The following is a 17387-nucleotide window of genomic DNA, read 5'->3' as shown; positions in this document are numbered from 1 at the left end:
AACAGCTGTGCATATGATATCAGTAACAGAGGCACGGCGCTGATTAGGTGCCCCTGAGTTCCTTCACCTCCCCTCCTCCTCCTGCCCCCCCACCCCCCCACCACACACACACACACATTTTTTTTTGTTTGTGATTGATGGGAAAACAAAAGCCTGTAATAGAAGTCTTGTATTTTATAAGTCAATACACAATACAAAGCGCCTTGAGGTGACTGTTGTGATTTGGCGCTATATAAATAAAATTGAATTGAACTGAACTGAATTCCACTCGTAATAAAACACATTTTAAAATGAAGTGTAAACCTTTAAAAATTTCTCTCTAACCTGAAAAGACTTTCCACCAGACTCAGTCTGTAACAACTCCTCGTCTGTGAGGCCTCATAAAGAACTCTGCAGATTTTGTGCCTCCATCACCAAACCTCATCCTCATAAGCAAAAATGAAAACAAGAAAAACAAAGTTCCAAACAGGACTCAAACTACAGTCTACTGGCTGCTCTTTGAAACCAGTTATCTCACAGCATTGAGAACCCAGCAGCATCTGACATTTGATGCAATGAGAATAATGTTGCCACATCATTTGATCATATAGAAATTAATTCACTTCATCTCTCTGTCTGGTCTGTAGGTGAATTAGCTAGCTGGAGCGCTTCTTCTTGCTCCTCTATTCTGTTTTCAGAGGCTGTTGTGCCACAAAGCTCCAATATAGCTAAAATATAGCTGATATGCAATATTAATCCCAGCTGGCAGCACAGCACTCTCAGCATAATATTCACTGAGCACACTTTTTGATGTGTTGATGGGAACATGCAGGAATGTCAGCTTTGGCTTTTTTAGTGTTGATCAGTCTCAGCTTGAACCTCGCACAATCGAACAGTTAAAGCCTCTGAAGTCACATCAGTGTTGGTTTTTCTTCTTTTGTGGAGTGTGTGTTGTGCTTGGTGATGTTAGCATGTGATCGTCACTCCACAGATTTCTGCTTCACATTAAGCTGAGCTCTTTGCACAGGTACGGATCGTTGGCATGAAAGACGTCGATCAGTTTTGAACTTGCTTCTGCTCCTTTCTTTCGCACCGTGTCGATCAGGTCTCGTGCTTTGTCGGCTCTGGGTTTGGCTCTGACTGCTTCGCCCTCAGCGTCGGTCAGTACGGTGAAGTGCTGCAGCTCATCCAGCAGCTTGTTCAGAACCGGATCCGACACTTTATCGATGAAGTTTGTCCGAGCTCGTCGCAGCTTCTCTGCTGAGGTGTTGATCCCCATCTGAGGAGGACTTCCAGCTGGAGAATCATGAGAGGATGAAGCTGGAAAAATAAGTCAATGACCAATGAGCATATTTCAGAGCAACAGTTCTGCAAATCAAAGTCAGCGGCTCTGCAAACTCACTGATTCTTATCAAGACAGCAAACCTTCCAAAACTGGTTGTGAAAATAAGGTTTTCTCTTAAATGCCTTCAAACCAAACCGACCTGGCAGATGGAGGTCATGCTCCCACACTTGTGTCTTTTCTGGATCTTGCACCATCAACGTCACTTCCTCTGTGCTCGTGGTCAGGATGATCTCAAAGGTCGGGTGGTAATTTGGTCCATAATTTTCAAAAAACTCTGCACACTGAAATGAAATGAAAATATGGCATTTTTAAAGTTTTGTGGATTAAATGGCTGCAGACGGTGTGACTGATACTCACTGCAGGCTGGATTTTAAAGTGCTGTGGGGCGCTGTTGAGACTGTACTTTTGGCCTTTGTGGAAATAACAGAAGGACGGCACTTCGATGTACTCTGAAGTAGTGTGCTGCACTTTCACCTTTAAAGATATCAGGACATTTTGCTAGAGCAGTGATTTTGATAAAAAAAAGCCCTGATCACCAAAAGTTCAATATTTTTGTGGTGACACTGAGACTAGTTATTCATTTAGAAGCCACTTAATAATTAAAGCATACGTCGTGCAGAGGGACGTTTCCTGGTAGCAGCATCACACTGAGGATGAGGCGCGGCCTGTTTCTGAGGAACAGCAGGACTTGGCCACGAATGGGTTTTGTCCCGTAATTGAAAAACCGCGTGGTGAGATCCCAGACGATGCCAAAGGCAGAGAGGTGAGGAACGTCCACGACCACGTGAGTTTCAGTGATCTCCAGAGGCTGTATGATGCTCATGCCATCATCCGTGATGTGAACAACAGCGATGCTGTCAGAGACCAGTGCTGTGAAAACACACCATTTATTTCACTGCTATAGACCCCCATCCAAGTTTTCTAGAAAGTAAAAAAATGTTTCTCTAGGTTTAATTATCGGTCAGGCTGGTGTCCTTACCAGGCTCAGGCTCACAGTGTGGGAGGTGCAGCTGACGAACAGAGTCCTGAGAACACTCGATGCTGAACAGCGGGCCTCCAGCCACCTTGTGCGCTGGCTGGAGAACCATAGGATCCCAGATCAGAGTCCTGTAGGTGACCTCGCTCTCATGAGTCACATCGAAGACCAGACCAGTCAAAGAACACCGGAACAACCCCGGACCAGGGAACGTGAACCTGAACAACACAAAACCAGTCAATATGGGAATAAGAAAAAAATGTTAGTAACGAGACTGACAGTGGTTGAAAATTGACAGCAGTGCTTCTAGAATTGTCAGCAACAACAACGACAACAAAAAAACACCAGCACTGAGTACCAGGTACCAGGTACCAGGTACCACCATTTGCTTTTAGAACTGACAAAGCCTTTTGGATGAGAGGCAAAAAGTCTTCAAGAAACTTAAAGAAGTCAGTCACCTTTTTTCAAACGCCAGATGTCTGAGAAGGTACACAGACAACAACACAACTGACTAGTGTTTCCCTGTTCAACTGATAATTGGCAAGGCCAGGATGTCTTTGGTAAAGCAGTGGTAAACCACAAATTCTAAAGTAAAATTACTAAATTTGTCAAACATGTCTGGTGGCAAGGCAAAGCTCCAAAAATATACTGCTCAAAAAACTTAAAGGAACACTTGTGGTGTTCTCTTGGATTTAGGCCAGGCGAGTGTCGGGACCAGTCAGTGGTTTAATACCTTCATCTTCCAGGAACTGCCTGCATACCTTCTCCACATGAGGCAGGGCATTGTCGTGCGCCAGGAGGAACCCAGTACTCACTGCATCAGTGCAGGGTCTGACAGTGGGTCCAAGAATTTCATCCTGATACTTAATGGCAGTCAAGGGTGCTGTTGTCTAGCTTGTAAAGGTCTGTGTGTTCCTACATGGATGTGCCCCCCTAGACCATCACTGACCCACCACCAAACCAAATACAGCAAATCTGAATGTGTTCTAAGACCACGACAATCTGTATTTAGAATGGTAACCATCAAAGCTTGCATAGCTTACCTGTATGAAATGCCTGTTCTTTCTAATCTCATCTCAGGTGTGAAGCTTGATTGAGCCTAAAAATGCAGAGAGGGAAAACAAAACTCATTTTTCCAGTCAAACAACAATATGGTGCTACAAGACAACCAGAAATACTCACAGTATACATTTTCATCTTCGGGACACTGGACAGGGTCAAAGAGGATCCTAAATAAACAGTGAATGCTGGGTAGAGAGGCTCAGTGAAAGTGGTGTGGAAGGTATGAATGAGAGTTTTCGTGTCATCAGACACCAAGTAGAAAGACAGAACGCCGGCTGGCCAGTCCAGAAACAGTCCCAGTCTCTTGGTTTTTGTTGGGAATTCTTGGACATCAATGTGTGGGACTGGTATAAAAGTTTCCTTCAGGTTGTGTCGAAAGGAGTAACCATTTGAAGAGGTGATATTGAAACACCAACTCTTGTTGGTTCGGTCAATTTCTATGGCCCAGTGTCCCTTCCGCTGTAGGCTCTTATACGCAACACCAATATTCACAAATGCTTCCCACTCCACCTCCCAGTAGCAGCGCCCAGTCAGAGCCTCTCTACACAGCACCTGATTTGTTTGGTCAAATCTCTCTGGATGATCAGGATAGGGCTGCTTTTCCTGAGTGTAGCTCACTTTCCTGTCATACTCAGTTAGCAGGAGGTTTTTGTTCACAGTGTTGGGGTCGAATGTAAGATCACAGGCATCTATGAAAGAAACTGTATGAGTTAAGTATCAGTTTAGTCCATTTCACAGAGCAGAAACTCAGTAACACTTACACTTGCTCAGAAGATGTGGATTGACCCAGTGTTCTTCATTATGGTCGACACTGAGGCAGAGGAGCACATAAGTAAGAAAGTACTCTCAGCTGTGAAGCAATATAAAGGGCCATTAAATGTCAATGAATAAGTATATGAATATGATTCGAGATTTTCAGTTTTTCAGACGTGCTGCACTCTCTGGTTTGTCTTTGTGGACTCAAAGCTTTGAAGAGCTACATAAAGAAATAATAAAGAAAAAAAAGAAGACCAAGGAGTGCGTCAATGGACTCCACTCTACAATCTCATGACATTATTGGCACTGAACATTAATGGGGGAATGTAAACGGGGAATAAGCCAAACATTCCTGATATGAAAAGATCTTTGAGACACTGTCACCCCTTTGATTATATTTTTCTAAAAAGTTCTCAAATCTCACGCTGGCCTGCGGATGGGGACAAAGGGGCTCACTACAGTTTCCTCACTCATTATTAGATTTTCTCATCCAATATAACTGAATTGACTTCCCTCTAACTTCACAGTTGTGGAGGAACTAATGACTGAAGTCAGGTCACATTACATTGTGGTACAAAAAAAAGAAAGGAAAAAAAAATCATCTTTATGTAAAATTTATGTTATGCTATGTTGGTTAAGCCGTTCTAGCTCTACAGCAGAATTGTTTTCTTAAACAGTCAAGACATCCCCATACTGGAAAAAAAAAAATACTTCAGTGAGCAAGTTTTTCAGTATACCAACTTGAGCTCTTCCAGTCTACATTTGGGGTTTTCCAGTCGCTCAGAGAGCACTTTCACTCCTGACACTCCAGGATGATTGTAGCTAAGGTCCAGCTCTCTCAGGTGGGAGGGGTTGGATTTCAGAGCTGAAGCCAGAGAGACACAGCCGTCCTCTGTGATCCCACAGCGTGACAGCCTGGAGAGAAAACAGCTCTTACTAAAGCAAAAGGCTGGTACTACTCTTAACTGCTACTGCACATGTTGTACAGTATCTGAACCACATGAAGCTAACACTGCCATCATTACCTCAGTGTTTCCAGCCGACATCTAGAACTCCCAAGTCCAACAGAGAGCAGCTGCACGCCTAAATCCTGCAAGTCATTGCGACTGAGGTCAAGCTCTCTCAACTGGGAGTTAGAGCTGAGAACTGAGGCAAAAACCTGACAGCATTTATTTTTCAGGTAACATCCAGGCATGCTGCAAACAAAATAAAAACACCTTAACATCATAACTTGCAGAGAGAGTGTGAATAATTATGCTGCCACTAATTTACCTGAACTTCTCCAGTTTACAGATCGGACCAATCAAAGCAGAAGGAATCATAGTCAGTGGGGGGAATTCATCACTGGACTCTACATAGTTCTCATTTGTCTTCATGTCTTTTGTACAATATCCACTGCAGTCCTTTGGATAACTGCATATGCAGTTGGTCAAATGCAGCGCCTTCAGGGGTGATAGTTCTGATTGAAGGATAGAGACCATTTTGTGACAATTCCTAAAGTCTAGAGAAAACCCAGAAAACCTGTGCAAAACACATATCAGTTATAAATAAGGTGAAGTGAACTTTTGTTCATTGTTTTGATGTGCTAATGTCATTTACTGTAATTCAGTGGCTAGATAGACATATATCTCAGATTTCAAAAGAACTTGAGTAAAGAAGTATAAACCTGCAGAAACAGTTCTTTAAACTGACCTCAGTGTCTCCAGTTTACAGTCAGGACTTCCCAGTACAGCAACGAGATCGTACGGAAAATCATCATTGAAGTTAGAAAAATACACCAGGCACAGCTCTCTCAAGCAAGAGTCTGCTGACTGAAGTATGGACAGTAGTACACCTAGACAATCATTGCTTAAATGACCATTCTTGAGTCTGCAAAATCAGAAGAAAAGCAAAAGAAAAAGAAGAAGAAGAAAAATAATAGTTATACGCCTGCAGTCATTGTTCTTTGTAGAATAAAAATGTCCATGCTAATGATAAAAATTGCCATAATGTCACATCACCATTTTAGGTGTAACAAATCTAAAATGACACCTGACTCAACTTTGAATTTAAAAAGTTTCCACCATCAACAGTTTTTATTTACTTAAGCTCATTTTGGTGTCAGAGGTTTGCCTGAAAATTCTTTCAAAATCTGACATCACTTTAAAAATTGTTTTGTTTTCCTTTCCTTTTAAAACAATACCTAAAAGTATTATATTTAAATAAAATTTTAATAAACTACAAATCATATTAAAGAAGGCTGGATGGCTGAAATCATTGTAGTTCCCATGCTGTCTGTAAAAAAGTTAAGACTTCACAGCTTCCATTTAATACTGTTGCTTGGACTCTGGGGTATAGATGGAAATCCAGCTGTCATCAGCAACCCTTGACATATTATGCTCAGGGGCGGGCTGGGGTTAAAATTCAGCCCAGGAGCTTGGTTTGGAGAGGCCTTTTATCCGACCATACAACGGACAAACCATCATTTTAAGACAAGAGAACTTTATTTGCAGGTGCGGACTGCACCTGTGGCCGTGAGAGCAGCTGTGCTTAATTGGGTAAGAAAAAAGAAATTCTGATCACCGGCCGATTTGGCCTGGAAACAACCGGCCGTTTGGGAAACCTCCCGAACCTCCCGATGGCCACCACGCCCCTGGTTATGCTTCACATCTGCATATGATCTACGTATGAAATTGGAACTGCAAACCTACCAGTGGACAGACAGAGACATCCAGGAAGCAATCTGAGCATTGCTGTCATGGTCCTGGGCTGTGCCCAGTGTATTTGTGTTTGTGGTTCAGGTTTGTCAAGTTCTGGTGTCTTAGGCTTGGTGTCCACTTCCTGTTTTATTTTGGTAAAGTCTTGTTTCTTGTGCTGTGTGTTTAGTGTTGCTTCCCCTTGTCTCATTAGTGTCATTGTGTTCAGCTGTGTTATCTGCTGTTTCCACTTTCCCTCGTTATCCCCTGGTGTATTTAAGTCCTGTGTTTTCTCTGCTTGTTGTTGTGTTGTGTCTTTTGTCATAATTGGTGTGTCTGTGTGTTTTTGGTCAAGCCTTGGTTTGTTTTTGGATTACTTTCTACATTTGGCTCCCAGGAGGATTTTGGTTTTTGTTTTGCAATAAACACCTTTTATGTTATGTCTGTATCCAGAGTCCTGCATCTGGGTCCATCTCTGCCTGTCACACATATGAAGTCATCTAACAGCAGTGTATCACTGCATCTTGAAGGGAACAGCAGCCCAAAATAGAGAAAAGTAACATAGTACACCATCTAATTTTTGCAGAACTCAGGGCTAAACCAAACATTTTTAATGACTACACTTATTTACTTTTCTTATTCTTGTGTATATGCAGCTCACATTGTAGTTCCCACACAGTAAACTGTACAGAGTCAAAAAGGAGAAGCAAAATTAAGAAATAATGTGACTTTTTTGGCAAGTTCGGAAATCTGTCAGAGACCAAGTTGTTGCAAAACCAGCTTGATTACATTTGACACATACAGACAAAATTGTTAGTATCCTTCTCTTAAAGGAAAAAACACCACAGAAGTTACAGAAATAACTTGAAACTGAGAAAAGTAATAATAAATAAAAATTTAGTGAACCTTAACTAATGAAAAGCAGGTTGTTCACGTGGAGGGGGCTCAAATACCTGTCGACAGGTGCAGAGGTCTCACTGAGAGTTACAGAAAGCACTTGATTGCAGTGATTCCCTCAAAAGGTTGTGCTACAAAATATTAAGAGTGCCATCATTTTCTCCAGGCCAGTTTCATTATCTATTTTTTTAACAATTCTGTTGAACCATATTTGAAAAGCAATGTCTGAGTTTTCATTAGTTCTTTCTCAGTAAATTTTTATTTATTATCACTTCTACCAGTTTCAAGTTATTTTAGAAATCACTGTGCATTTTTCTTTCTTTAACAGAAGGGAACCAAAAATTTTGTACATGTCTGTAACCATAGCTAATAGCTCTTAGTTTTGGCTGTTGAATGGGAATAAAGTCAAACATAACATATGTGACATTTTATCCAAGAGGACCATTTTACTTCCTCAATTTGTACTTGTACTACTTACACAGCCTTTTTGCAGTTCTTCAATTGCTGGACAAGTTTCTCAGTCCCTATAAATGGTGTAATGGATTTTGTCAGATCAAGTTCCTCAACCACTTCCCCAGATATTTGCAGCACTGTTGACAGTATTGCACAGTCAATGGATGAGAGTTTCACTCCTGAATTTAGATACATTCTGATGTCATCCTGAAATCTCTCTTCCTTGAGCTCCATCTTGCAGAGGAAAAGATTCATACACCTCTCTCGTGGAATGTTTTCTGCATGGAAATTTTTTAGGTATCCCTTCATCTCTTCACTGGTGTCCGAGCTGCTCTTTGCCTGAGGCAGTAAACTCTGCAGCATTGTTTGATTGGACTCCAGGGAAAATCCAAGGAAGAAACAGAGAAACAGATCTAACTGACCTTTCTCACTTTGCATGGCTTTATCCACAACCTTTTTCTGTAGTTCAAGAAAGCTCATATCTGTAGGATCAGTACTCAGGAAAGACTTCAAAGTGTTGATGTTCTTTGTCATGCAGCAGTGGTGCATGTAAAGAGCTGCAAGAAACTCCTGAAAGCTTAAATGCACAAAGCTGAACATCTTTTTCTTGTACAGACCACGTTCTTCCTTCAGGATTTCTGAGCAAAACCCACAAAACACTGAAGCTTCATCAACGTTGATGCCACTTTCTCTGAGGTCCTCTTCATAGAATATGATGTTTCCTTTCTGCAGCTGATCAAATGCCAACTTGGACAGGTTTGACAGCATGGCAGAATTCTGGGCCTGAGACTTTTTCTTTTTGGCTCTCTTCTTTGAGCTTTTCCCTGCATATTTCTGTGTTGTTCTTTGTGTTTGAATGAGTAAATAATAAATGTACAGTTCTGTCATTGTTGTGATCCTGCGACTCTTTTCATCACTCCATCCTTTCCTAAACACCTCAGCAATGATCCAGCAAAAGATTGGAATATGGCCCATAAAATAGAAGCTTATCATTCCTCTAAGACAAGACAGGACTTCTTTGGCCTGGCTGGCTGTGCTGAATCTCTTACTAAAGTATAATTCTTTTTGTTGCTCAGTGAAGCCTTGGACTTCTGTCATCTGATCAATGTATTTTGAAGGAATCTGACTGGCTGCTGCAGGTCTGGATGTTACCCACAGCAGAGCACCAGGCAGCAGGTTGCCTTTGATGAGGTTGGTCAGCAACACATTGACTGTTGATCTCTGATTCATGTCATCCATTCTTACACTTCCATCAAAGTCCAGTGGAAATCTACTTTCATCCAAGCCATCAAAGATGAACAGCACCTGCTTGTTAACAAGCTGCTGCATACCTTCCAGGGGTTTCAGTTCAGGGTAGAAACAAAGAAGAAGTTGCAGCAGACTGTAGTCACCATCTCTGAGCATGTTCAGCTCTCTAAAGAGGAGCACAAAGATAAAATCAATGTGCTGGTTGGATTTTCCTTCGGCCCAGTTGAGGGCAAAATTTTGGACAGTGAATGTCTTTCCAATACCAGCGATCCCTTTCGTCAAGACTCTTTGGATTGCCTTGTCTTTTGCTGGTTGCTGTTGGACATTGCTTCTTCCTGGTTTAAAGATATTCAGGCAGTCAATCTGTTGATAATTAACCTCTGAAAATGGTGACTGCTGATCTGGGACATTAAAGTGATCTAGAATCTCGTGTGGTATGGAACTAAATTCCTGAGCTTGCTGGGTGATGAACAGTCTTGTGTAGACACTGTCAAGTCGAGACCGACTATCCGATGTCCCCTCATGTATCCATGTAAACTTGTCCTGAAGATGGTCTTTAAGCCTTTGTTTAACACTCTCCATCAGTTTATTCTGTTCCATGTCTGCGGCTCTATCTTCTCCACACTGAAAATAGCTGCTTTCTTTCTGCTCCCATCACTTCTCTCTTTGTCAGTGAGATCCTTCTGAAATTAAAGTAAAAAACCTGAAAGCAAGGAAAAAATATATAAATGCAGTTATATGCAGTTATGATTCACAGTGCATCATATCAATCATATTAAGAACATTTATTTTTTGCTGTATTTGTTTACATTTATTTTCCCTCCATAATTCTACACTTAACAACATTAGTGTCATCGCCAGCATAATCCTACAAGGAACCGTTCTGGCTCTGTTCTTGTTCACCATCTACACGGCAGATTTCAGCACAACACTGACAAAAGTTTCCCTCTGATGGTTCAACAGTTGTTGGCTTAATCAATGGATGTGACGAGGAGGAGTACAGAGGAACAATTAAGGAGTTTAGTGAATGCAATCATCTCCATCTTAACACTGCAAAAACAAGGACATGGTTGTGGACTTCTAGAGGGGTAGGAGGAAGAATCAAACCAACACCGTTAATCATCTGGCACACTGAGGTGGACATGGTCTTCAACCACATCTATCTATCTATCTATCTATCTATCTATCTATCTATCTATCTATCTATCTATCTATCTATCTATCTATCTATCTATCTATCTATCTATCTATCTATCTATCTATCTATGAAAGCTTTTTCCACTGGTCTCAGACTGGGCTGAAGGTTCACCTTTGTAAAGGACAATGGGCCTAATGGTGCTTTAACACTAATCATGAAGAGAAGCTTTCTGAGTGCTGGATCTGTACGATTCAACTTTTTTGCTGAGGGAAAAAGCAGAGGGCTTAGAGAAAAATAAGTAAAATATGTTATTGATTCTAAGCACTGGTTGTTTGCCTCCCTGTCCCATTGGCTATTACTGAATATTTGTGGGTCTCCTATGTGACTGTATTCATGTGAGTAACATAAAACTTTGCTTTTGTTTTTGCTGTGAGTAAACCAGAAGACCACAGCTGTCAAAACTGTGGTGTGATGAGAGAACAAAGCTGTGGAACTATATCTTTTATTACAATTACAAACATTTGTATCCAGGTTTCCCATTAAGGTAAAACCTTCACTGTAGGTATAGAGGTAAGAATGATGAAATTCCCCCAAAATAAGTTGCACTCACATTTTTCAATGTAGGATTGAAATGCACTTATTTTGACATTCAAAATATTTTTTTGTTATGAAAAAAACGTGGAGCTGGTACACGGGGATGCACCATCATGGTGTCAGCATGATCTACAAAATGTGAAGACAAACCCATTCTCACCGAGTTTCAGTAACCTCTCCCCTGTGGGCCCTTGGTCACCAATGCTGGTGGGCAAGAACATAGTGCAAGACGCACTGAGCCCAATGATGCTGGGATCGAGGTAGCTGTGGCAAACATGGCTGACAGTGTTAGACAGAGATGCTGATTGAATCAACAGATTCCTTGGAACAGATGGAAAAAGTAAGAATGTGTGAATGTGTGGAGAAGTTAAATGTCCTGTTTAAGATCACAATGACTGTCCAGAAATCATCAGCTTGTACTTTGTTTTGTCATATTTGTCAAAGTTTGATGACTGCAGGGTCTGTGTTTAGCGATCAGCGGGCGTGTACCTCGTACCCTTTGTCACTCTATCAGCAGATCTACACAGCTGCTCAGGACATGCTCAGGATCAAGCTGGAAAAATGGGAATGACAGAAGAGAGGAGAAAATCAAGCAGATTTAGCTTGAAAATTCAAACTTCCTAAACAATAATCAACACTTTCAAAATGAGAATAATTGAATTAGTAACTGATTTGAAATGATCGCCAGTATTGACTTGACCTTGAGTCTGCATGCATGCCACACAAATGAACTCACATCAGTGTGATTTGTGGTTGTAATTTTTGAAAAAGGAGAGAAAAGAGAGGTCAAATAAAAAAACAAAAACAACAACATGCATTTATTTTACTAGAATGTGGTTCATTGATATAATTTCAAATGATCAATCAGTGAATCACACCCAGGATTAATTGATTTTCACCTTTGCACCAGGCCTCACTGCGGTCAGCCTGAAATGAAGCAAAGGATGGAGGGATGCCCTCACTAGTTTCAGAGGCTTATGACTCTCAGAAGCTCTCCAAGTCTGTCTGTCATAGTCTGCACACATCTGCTCCTCTCCCCTCCTCCAATGAATGGTTCAGTGTTGGGTGGGTGTCTCAGCTCTACAAGTACATGAAAAGTAAATGAGGACCACCAAGACAAAGAGAAGAGGACAGCACGTCTCTCTGGTTGGACAGCAGGTAACACGGTGCACCTCCCTACCAGTGCAGGGTGGTGTACAGCATGCTGGTGTCTACAACATCTGAACCCAGTGAGTGTCAGGCTGGCTTACAGCCAACCAAGAAATGAGAAGCTGGCTTTAAGGTTCAAACTTTTAACTTTTCTTGAAGTCATTTCTAAAGTGTAGCTACTTACACTGACTTAAAAAATAGGAAAAACTTTTTTAAGTAAAAATTTAAGAAAACTGAAAATAAAACAAAATAAAATTTAATTGAAGTTAAATGTGTATAATTCTGTTTTTACTTTGTTACCATGAGGTACTAAGTGTATTTTCACTGTACAAACTTGTTCAACAAAGCACAGCAAAATGTATTTCACAGCAAGCACAGCAGTGAATAGATAACACCTGCAGCTCCTCTGTCACTGCCTCATCACACAGGACTGAACACTGCAACCTTTCTCATGCAAACTGTAGGTTTTTAATCACCATTAAAATCACAGGTGACTCTTCTATGATGACTTCTGTAGTGGTGACAACATATTCAAATATGGAAGGTAGCTTATTTTTCAGGGACACCGAGCAAAGGTGCTGAATGACAGATGTATCTAAAGCCGGATCTCTCTCTGAAGGACCACCAGCAGTTTTAAAACAAAGTGTAAGCCTTTAAAAGTTTCTCTGTAACCTGAAAAGACTTTCCACCAGATTCAGTCTGTAACAGCTCCTCCCTGTAACCCACAAGTGAGCGAGGCTGCTGAATCAGAGCCCTCTCAGGTCAAAGGTGAGTCACACAGCAGGCACACTTGGAGTTTCTTCTGTTAGATGCAGTTCAGCTTTAAAGCTGTTTTCATACAGAAATATGACGAGCTTACCTTTGCTCTAACTCTGCTCAGCTGCTCTCTCTTCCTTGTGTGTGAGCTGGTGAACAATAAAGTTGGAAAGAAAAATTGTAGCAACAGGAAGTGATGTTATAGTTACATCAGACTGAGCTTGTTTGTCAAACACAGAATAAGAACTGATTTTACAACACAAGTCGTCTCACAGTTAAAACATCCCACAAACTGTCAGCACACTCAAGTCTCCTCTTTGTGAAAGACTCAAAACTTCCTGGATAGTTTTATTTTAACAATAATAATAATAATAATAATAATAATAATAATAATAATAATAATAAATGTTTCAATTTACCCCCCCCCCCCCCCCCCAAAAAAAAAAAAAAAAAAGCTGGTGTGGACATGGGGTGGTGCTATTGTCACTGTAGCTGACTCAGACACACACACACGCACGCACACGCAGGCACACGCACACCCACGCACACACACAGGACCAGATAAAACAAAAAACTCTTCGTTAATTAGGTAAAATACTTTAATGAAAACACAACTAGTACTGCACTGCAGTGCGTGGCACAACACACAAATAGATATTCGCTGCAAGTAAGCAAATAACATCCCAGCAAACAATAGAAAGATTAGGTTCTCCCAGACATAACCTGCACACAGGACCAACCAAAACTGACGAGGCCGGGGTCGTCACAATGAAGAAATGGATGAATGAAGAAATGTTTGCTGGGAATAGTTTTAGTGATTTGCACTGCATTTTGCATTTTACTGACTGTAAGGTTTTATCCATCTATTGTAGACTTTGATCACATTTTGAAATTTCAGCATGTGAAAATATTTAATTATGAAGACTATAAAAGTTAACAAAAGTATTTGTGAAGAAAGCGCCATCTCATGGTGACACTCTGCGATTGAGTCAAAGCAGCACTTTTACAGTGGAAAGTAGATAAAGCCCCAGGAGGAGGAGGGGGGACTCCCAGTGGCTGGGAGCAGTAATGTTGAGTGGATGTCTGTAGGTACATTTATAACAGTTTAAGATTCACCGAAAGCTCAAAGGTAACTTACCCAGAAGGTGGCAAGAAGATCAGCACAGCATAGTAAGAACTTGATTGTCTCACAAACTAGACATGAGCAATGTTATGGTCACTCACATTCAGATTTAAAAAAATAAATATTTTACTTAGAATCCCAAATGATATAATGAAGACTGATACCTGCCCGCCTGATGTAATTTTGTTTTTGGTTGCAAACACTTCACTCAAGTCCAACAGATCGACAGAAGTGGACACTAGAGAGGATCGCTGGTCTGCTTTGACCAATATTTTACCACCATCAGTCTTCTGGATGCTCTTCAAGAAAGGGGCCTGCCTGCTACAGGAACAATTCAAAAGAATCAAATCCCAAAGGAGTACCACTTCAGTGCTGACAACACCCTGAGCACAAAACCAAGAGGGTGATCAGAAAAGATTGTATAGACATCTAATGAAGTAGCAGTCACCAAATGGATGGGCAACAAGGCTCTTGCCATGGTACTGAGTGGAATTGAGCCCCACGATTCCCGTTCCAGATGGAAAAGGAAGATCAGAGGCAAATCCAAAGACCTGCAGTTACTACTTGCTCAGCTTCTACAGAATGTCCAGCTAGACCAAGAAGTGGTCTGTTTGCACCACACGTCGCTTCACTATTTTGGCCATCACCAGTTCATGGCTTCAGTATCGACAAGACAGCCAAGTCTTACAATGAGCTGCAAAGAACACTTCCCAGTATCTGGAGTTCAAACTCCTCTTGGTCAAGCAACTGAAAACCCAGGGACAAACATGTCAACAATACCTGTATGATTCAAACGATGAAGAGTTCACTCCAGAAATCAAGAAAAGGAAACCTCACCCAGATGAGAGAATAAGAAAATGTGGTGTAGTCCACTTGCCTGAAATGGTTAACAGTCCAAGGCCTTGTTAGGTGCAGAATGCTTGGGTGCAACAGTAAATAATAAGTGAGATGTGTGTGCTTCCTCGGGTATCATAAATAAGTGGACTTCTGGGGTGGCTGTAGTTCAGGAGGTAGAGCAGGTCACCTACTAATTGGAAGGTTGATGGTTCAATTCCTGGCTGCTCCGGGCTGTATGCCAAAGTATCCTTGGGCAAGATACTGAACCCCAAGTTGCTCTCCGACGCAAGCGTTGCAGTATGAATGTGTGTGAATGTTAGACAATAAGTGCTTGAATAAGAAGTGCTTGTGTGAATGGGTAAATGGAGTTTGCATGTTCTCCCCATGTCTGCGTGGATTTCCTCCCACAGTCTGGTATAAAAAAGTTTGGGCACCCCTGATAATTTTCATGGTTTTCCTTTATAAATCATTGGTTGTTCAGATCAGCAGGTTCAGTTAAATATATCATACAGCAGACGCACACAGTGATTTTGAGAAGTGAAATGAAGTTCACAGGATTTACAGAAAGTGTGAAATAATTATTTAAACAAAATTAGGCAGGTGCATAAGTTTGGGCACCTCAACAGAAAAATGACATCAATATTTAGTAGATCCTCCTTTTGCAGAAATAACAGCCTCTAAATGCTTCCTATAGCTTCCAGTGAGAGTCTGGATTCTGGTTGAAGGTATTTTGGATCATTCTTCTTTCCAAAACATCTCCAGTTCAGTCAGGTTTGATGGTTTCTGAGCATGAACAGCCCGCTTTAAATCACACCACAGATTTCCAATAATATTCAGGTCTGGGACTGAGATGGCCGTTCCAGAACGTTGTACTTGTTCCTCTGCATGAACGCCTCAGTAGATTCTGAGCAGTGTTTGGGGTCGTTGTCTTGTTGAAGTATCCAGCCCCGGCACAGCTTCAACTTTGTCACTGATTCTTGAATATTGTTCTCAAGAATCTGCTGATATTGACTTTAATCCATGCGACCCTCAACTTTAACAAGATTCCCAGTACCTGCACTGACCCCACAGCCCCACAGCATGATGGAACCACCACCACATTTTACTGTGGGTACCAAGTGTTTGTCTTGTAATGCTGTGTTCGTTCTCCGCCATGCATACCGCCCCTTGTTATGTCCAAATAACTCAATGTTAGTTTCATCAGTCCACAGCACCTTATTCCAAAATGAAGCTGACTTGTCCAAATGTGCTTCAGAGACTCTGTTTGTGGCGTGTGTGTGCAGAAAAGGCTTCTTCTGCATTACTCTCACATACAGCCTCTCCTTGTGCAAAGTGCGCTGAATAGTTGAATGATGCACAGTGACACCATCTGCAGCAAGATGATGTTGTAGGTCTTTGGAGCTGCTCTGTGGGTTGACTATGACTGTTCTCACCAAGTTGTTTTTGTCCAGCATCTTAAATATTCGGTCAATTTTAATTTGATGCAGAGCTTCTGAGACACATCCAAGGATGTACGGAGGAGCCCACACTCAAAACAGAGATCCCTGAGACAAACCAGAGGACATCAGGACTGTCCTTTGGTCTGACAAGAGTCAGTAAAGTCTGGAATAACTGCTGCTGTCTTATTTGGATGATTGAACTCTTTGTACCTCATGTCTCCAGAGTTTAAATAAACTGTTGAGGTTGCTGCCTTGCTGGTCTCAGAGCTAAAGAGCAGCATTGAGTGGGATGAGTTTCAAGTTGATTTTTTTTTTTACATAAAGATGCCTTTAAGAGTTCCAGCAGTATGTTTTTCAGTGCTCTGATATATTACATTTCAAACAGCGAGCGCTGTGTGTCACATGCAGTTTTGTAATTGTGTAATATTGAGAAATACAGATACTTGTTTGACAAGGTGTGTTTTGTTTATTGTCACACTGTTTTTAAAATGTTTAGAATTAATATTGGAAGCAGAATTAAAGTTGAGCAGTGCACAAAATATCTTCTGTATGGAAACAGGAAGTGGCTGAGCTGTTTCTGATCAGGGGATGCTCTCTCACTCCTATTTTAATCTTTCTCCTATGCACACAGGTGTGAAAACTGTTCATGATGCTGACATATAATAATCAACAAAGTGTAAACGAGGGGATTCTCGTGTCATTTAATCAAATTGTAGAAGCCTTTGGAATAGGAAAAAATAATCTCTTCTGCGTTTTTCAGATTGTTAAAAAAGCACCAACTTTACTTGAGGACACTGAGATCTCGGGCACTGAAAAGCAGTTTTTCTGAACTCGTGAAGTGTCACTAAGTATGTGTTACAAAACATTAAAATGTCATAAGTCTGACTCATTAATAACTCTGGCCCAGACCTGGGGAGGAGAACTGAATACAGAGATCACAGAAGAAATGTGAAGCAGTAT

The 17387-nt window shown here is 41.2% G+C and overlaps 1 protein-coding gene across 1 annotated transcript; it reads right to left on the bottom strand.

The window, feature by feature from the left end:
- Positions 1–203: 203 nt before the first annotated feature.
- LOC115788742 (NACHT, LRR and PYD domains-containing protein 3-like) lies at positions 204–9991 on the bottom strand. Its single transcript, XM_030741902.1, has 13 exons — positions 8169–9991; positions 5811–5987; positions 5391–5639; positions 5144–5314; positions 4860–5033; positions 4124–4173; positions 3483–4051; positions 3344–3399; positions 2304–2518; positions 1935–2194; positions 1682–1798; positions 1464–1605; positions 204–1299 (listed from the first exon to the last, which is right to left on the bottom strand). Exons 1-13 carry the CDS (start codon positions 9989–9991, stop codon positions 980–982), a joined length of 4323 nt encoding a protein of 1440 aa, XP_030597762.1. The 3' UTR covers positions 204–979.
- Between the last annotated feature and the right edge of the window lie 7396 nt (positions 9992–17387).

The sequence above is a fragment of the Archocentrus centrarchus genome, chromosome 1, assembly GCF_007364275.1.
Source record: "Archocentrus centrarchus isolate MPI-CPG fArcCen1 chromosome 1, fArcCen1, whole genome shotgun sequence".
In the NCBI taxonomy this organism is placed as follows: Eukaryota; Metazoa; Chordata; class Actinopteri; order Cichliformes; family Cichlidae; genus Archocentrus; species Archocentrus centrarchus.
The sequence above is the reverse complement of the archived record's forward strand: the minus strand, read 5'-3'. Positions and strand labels throughout refer to the sequence as shown.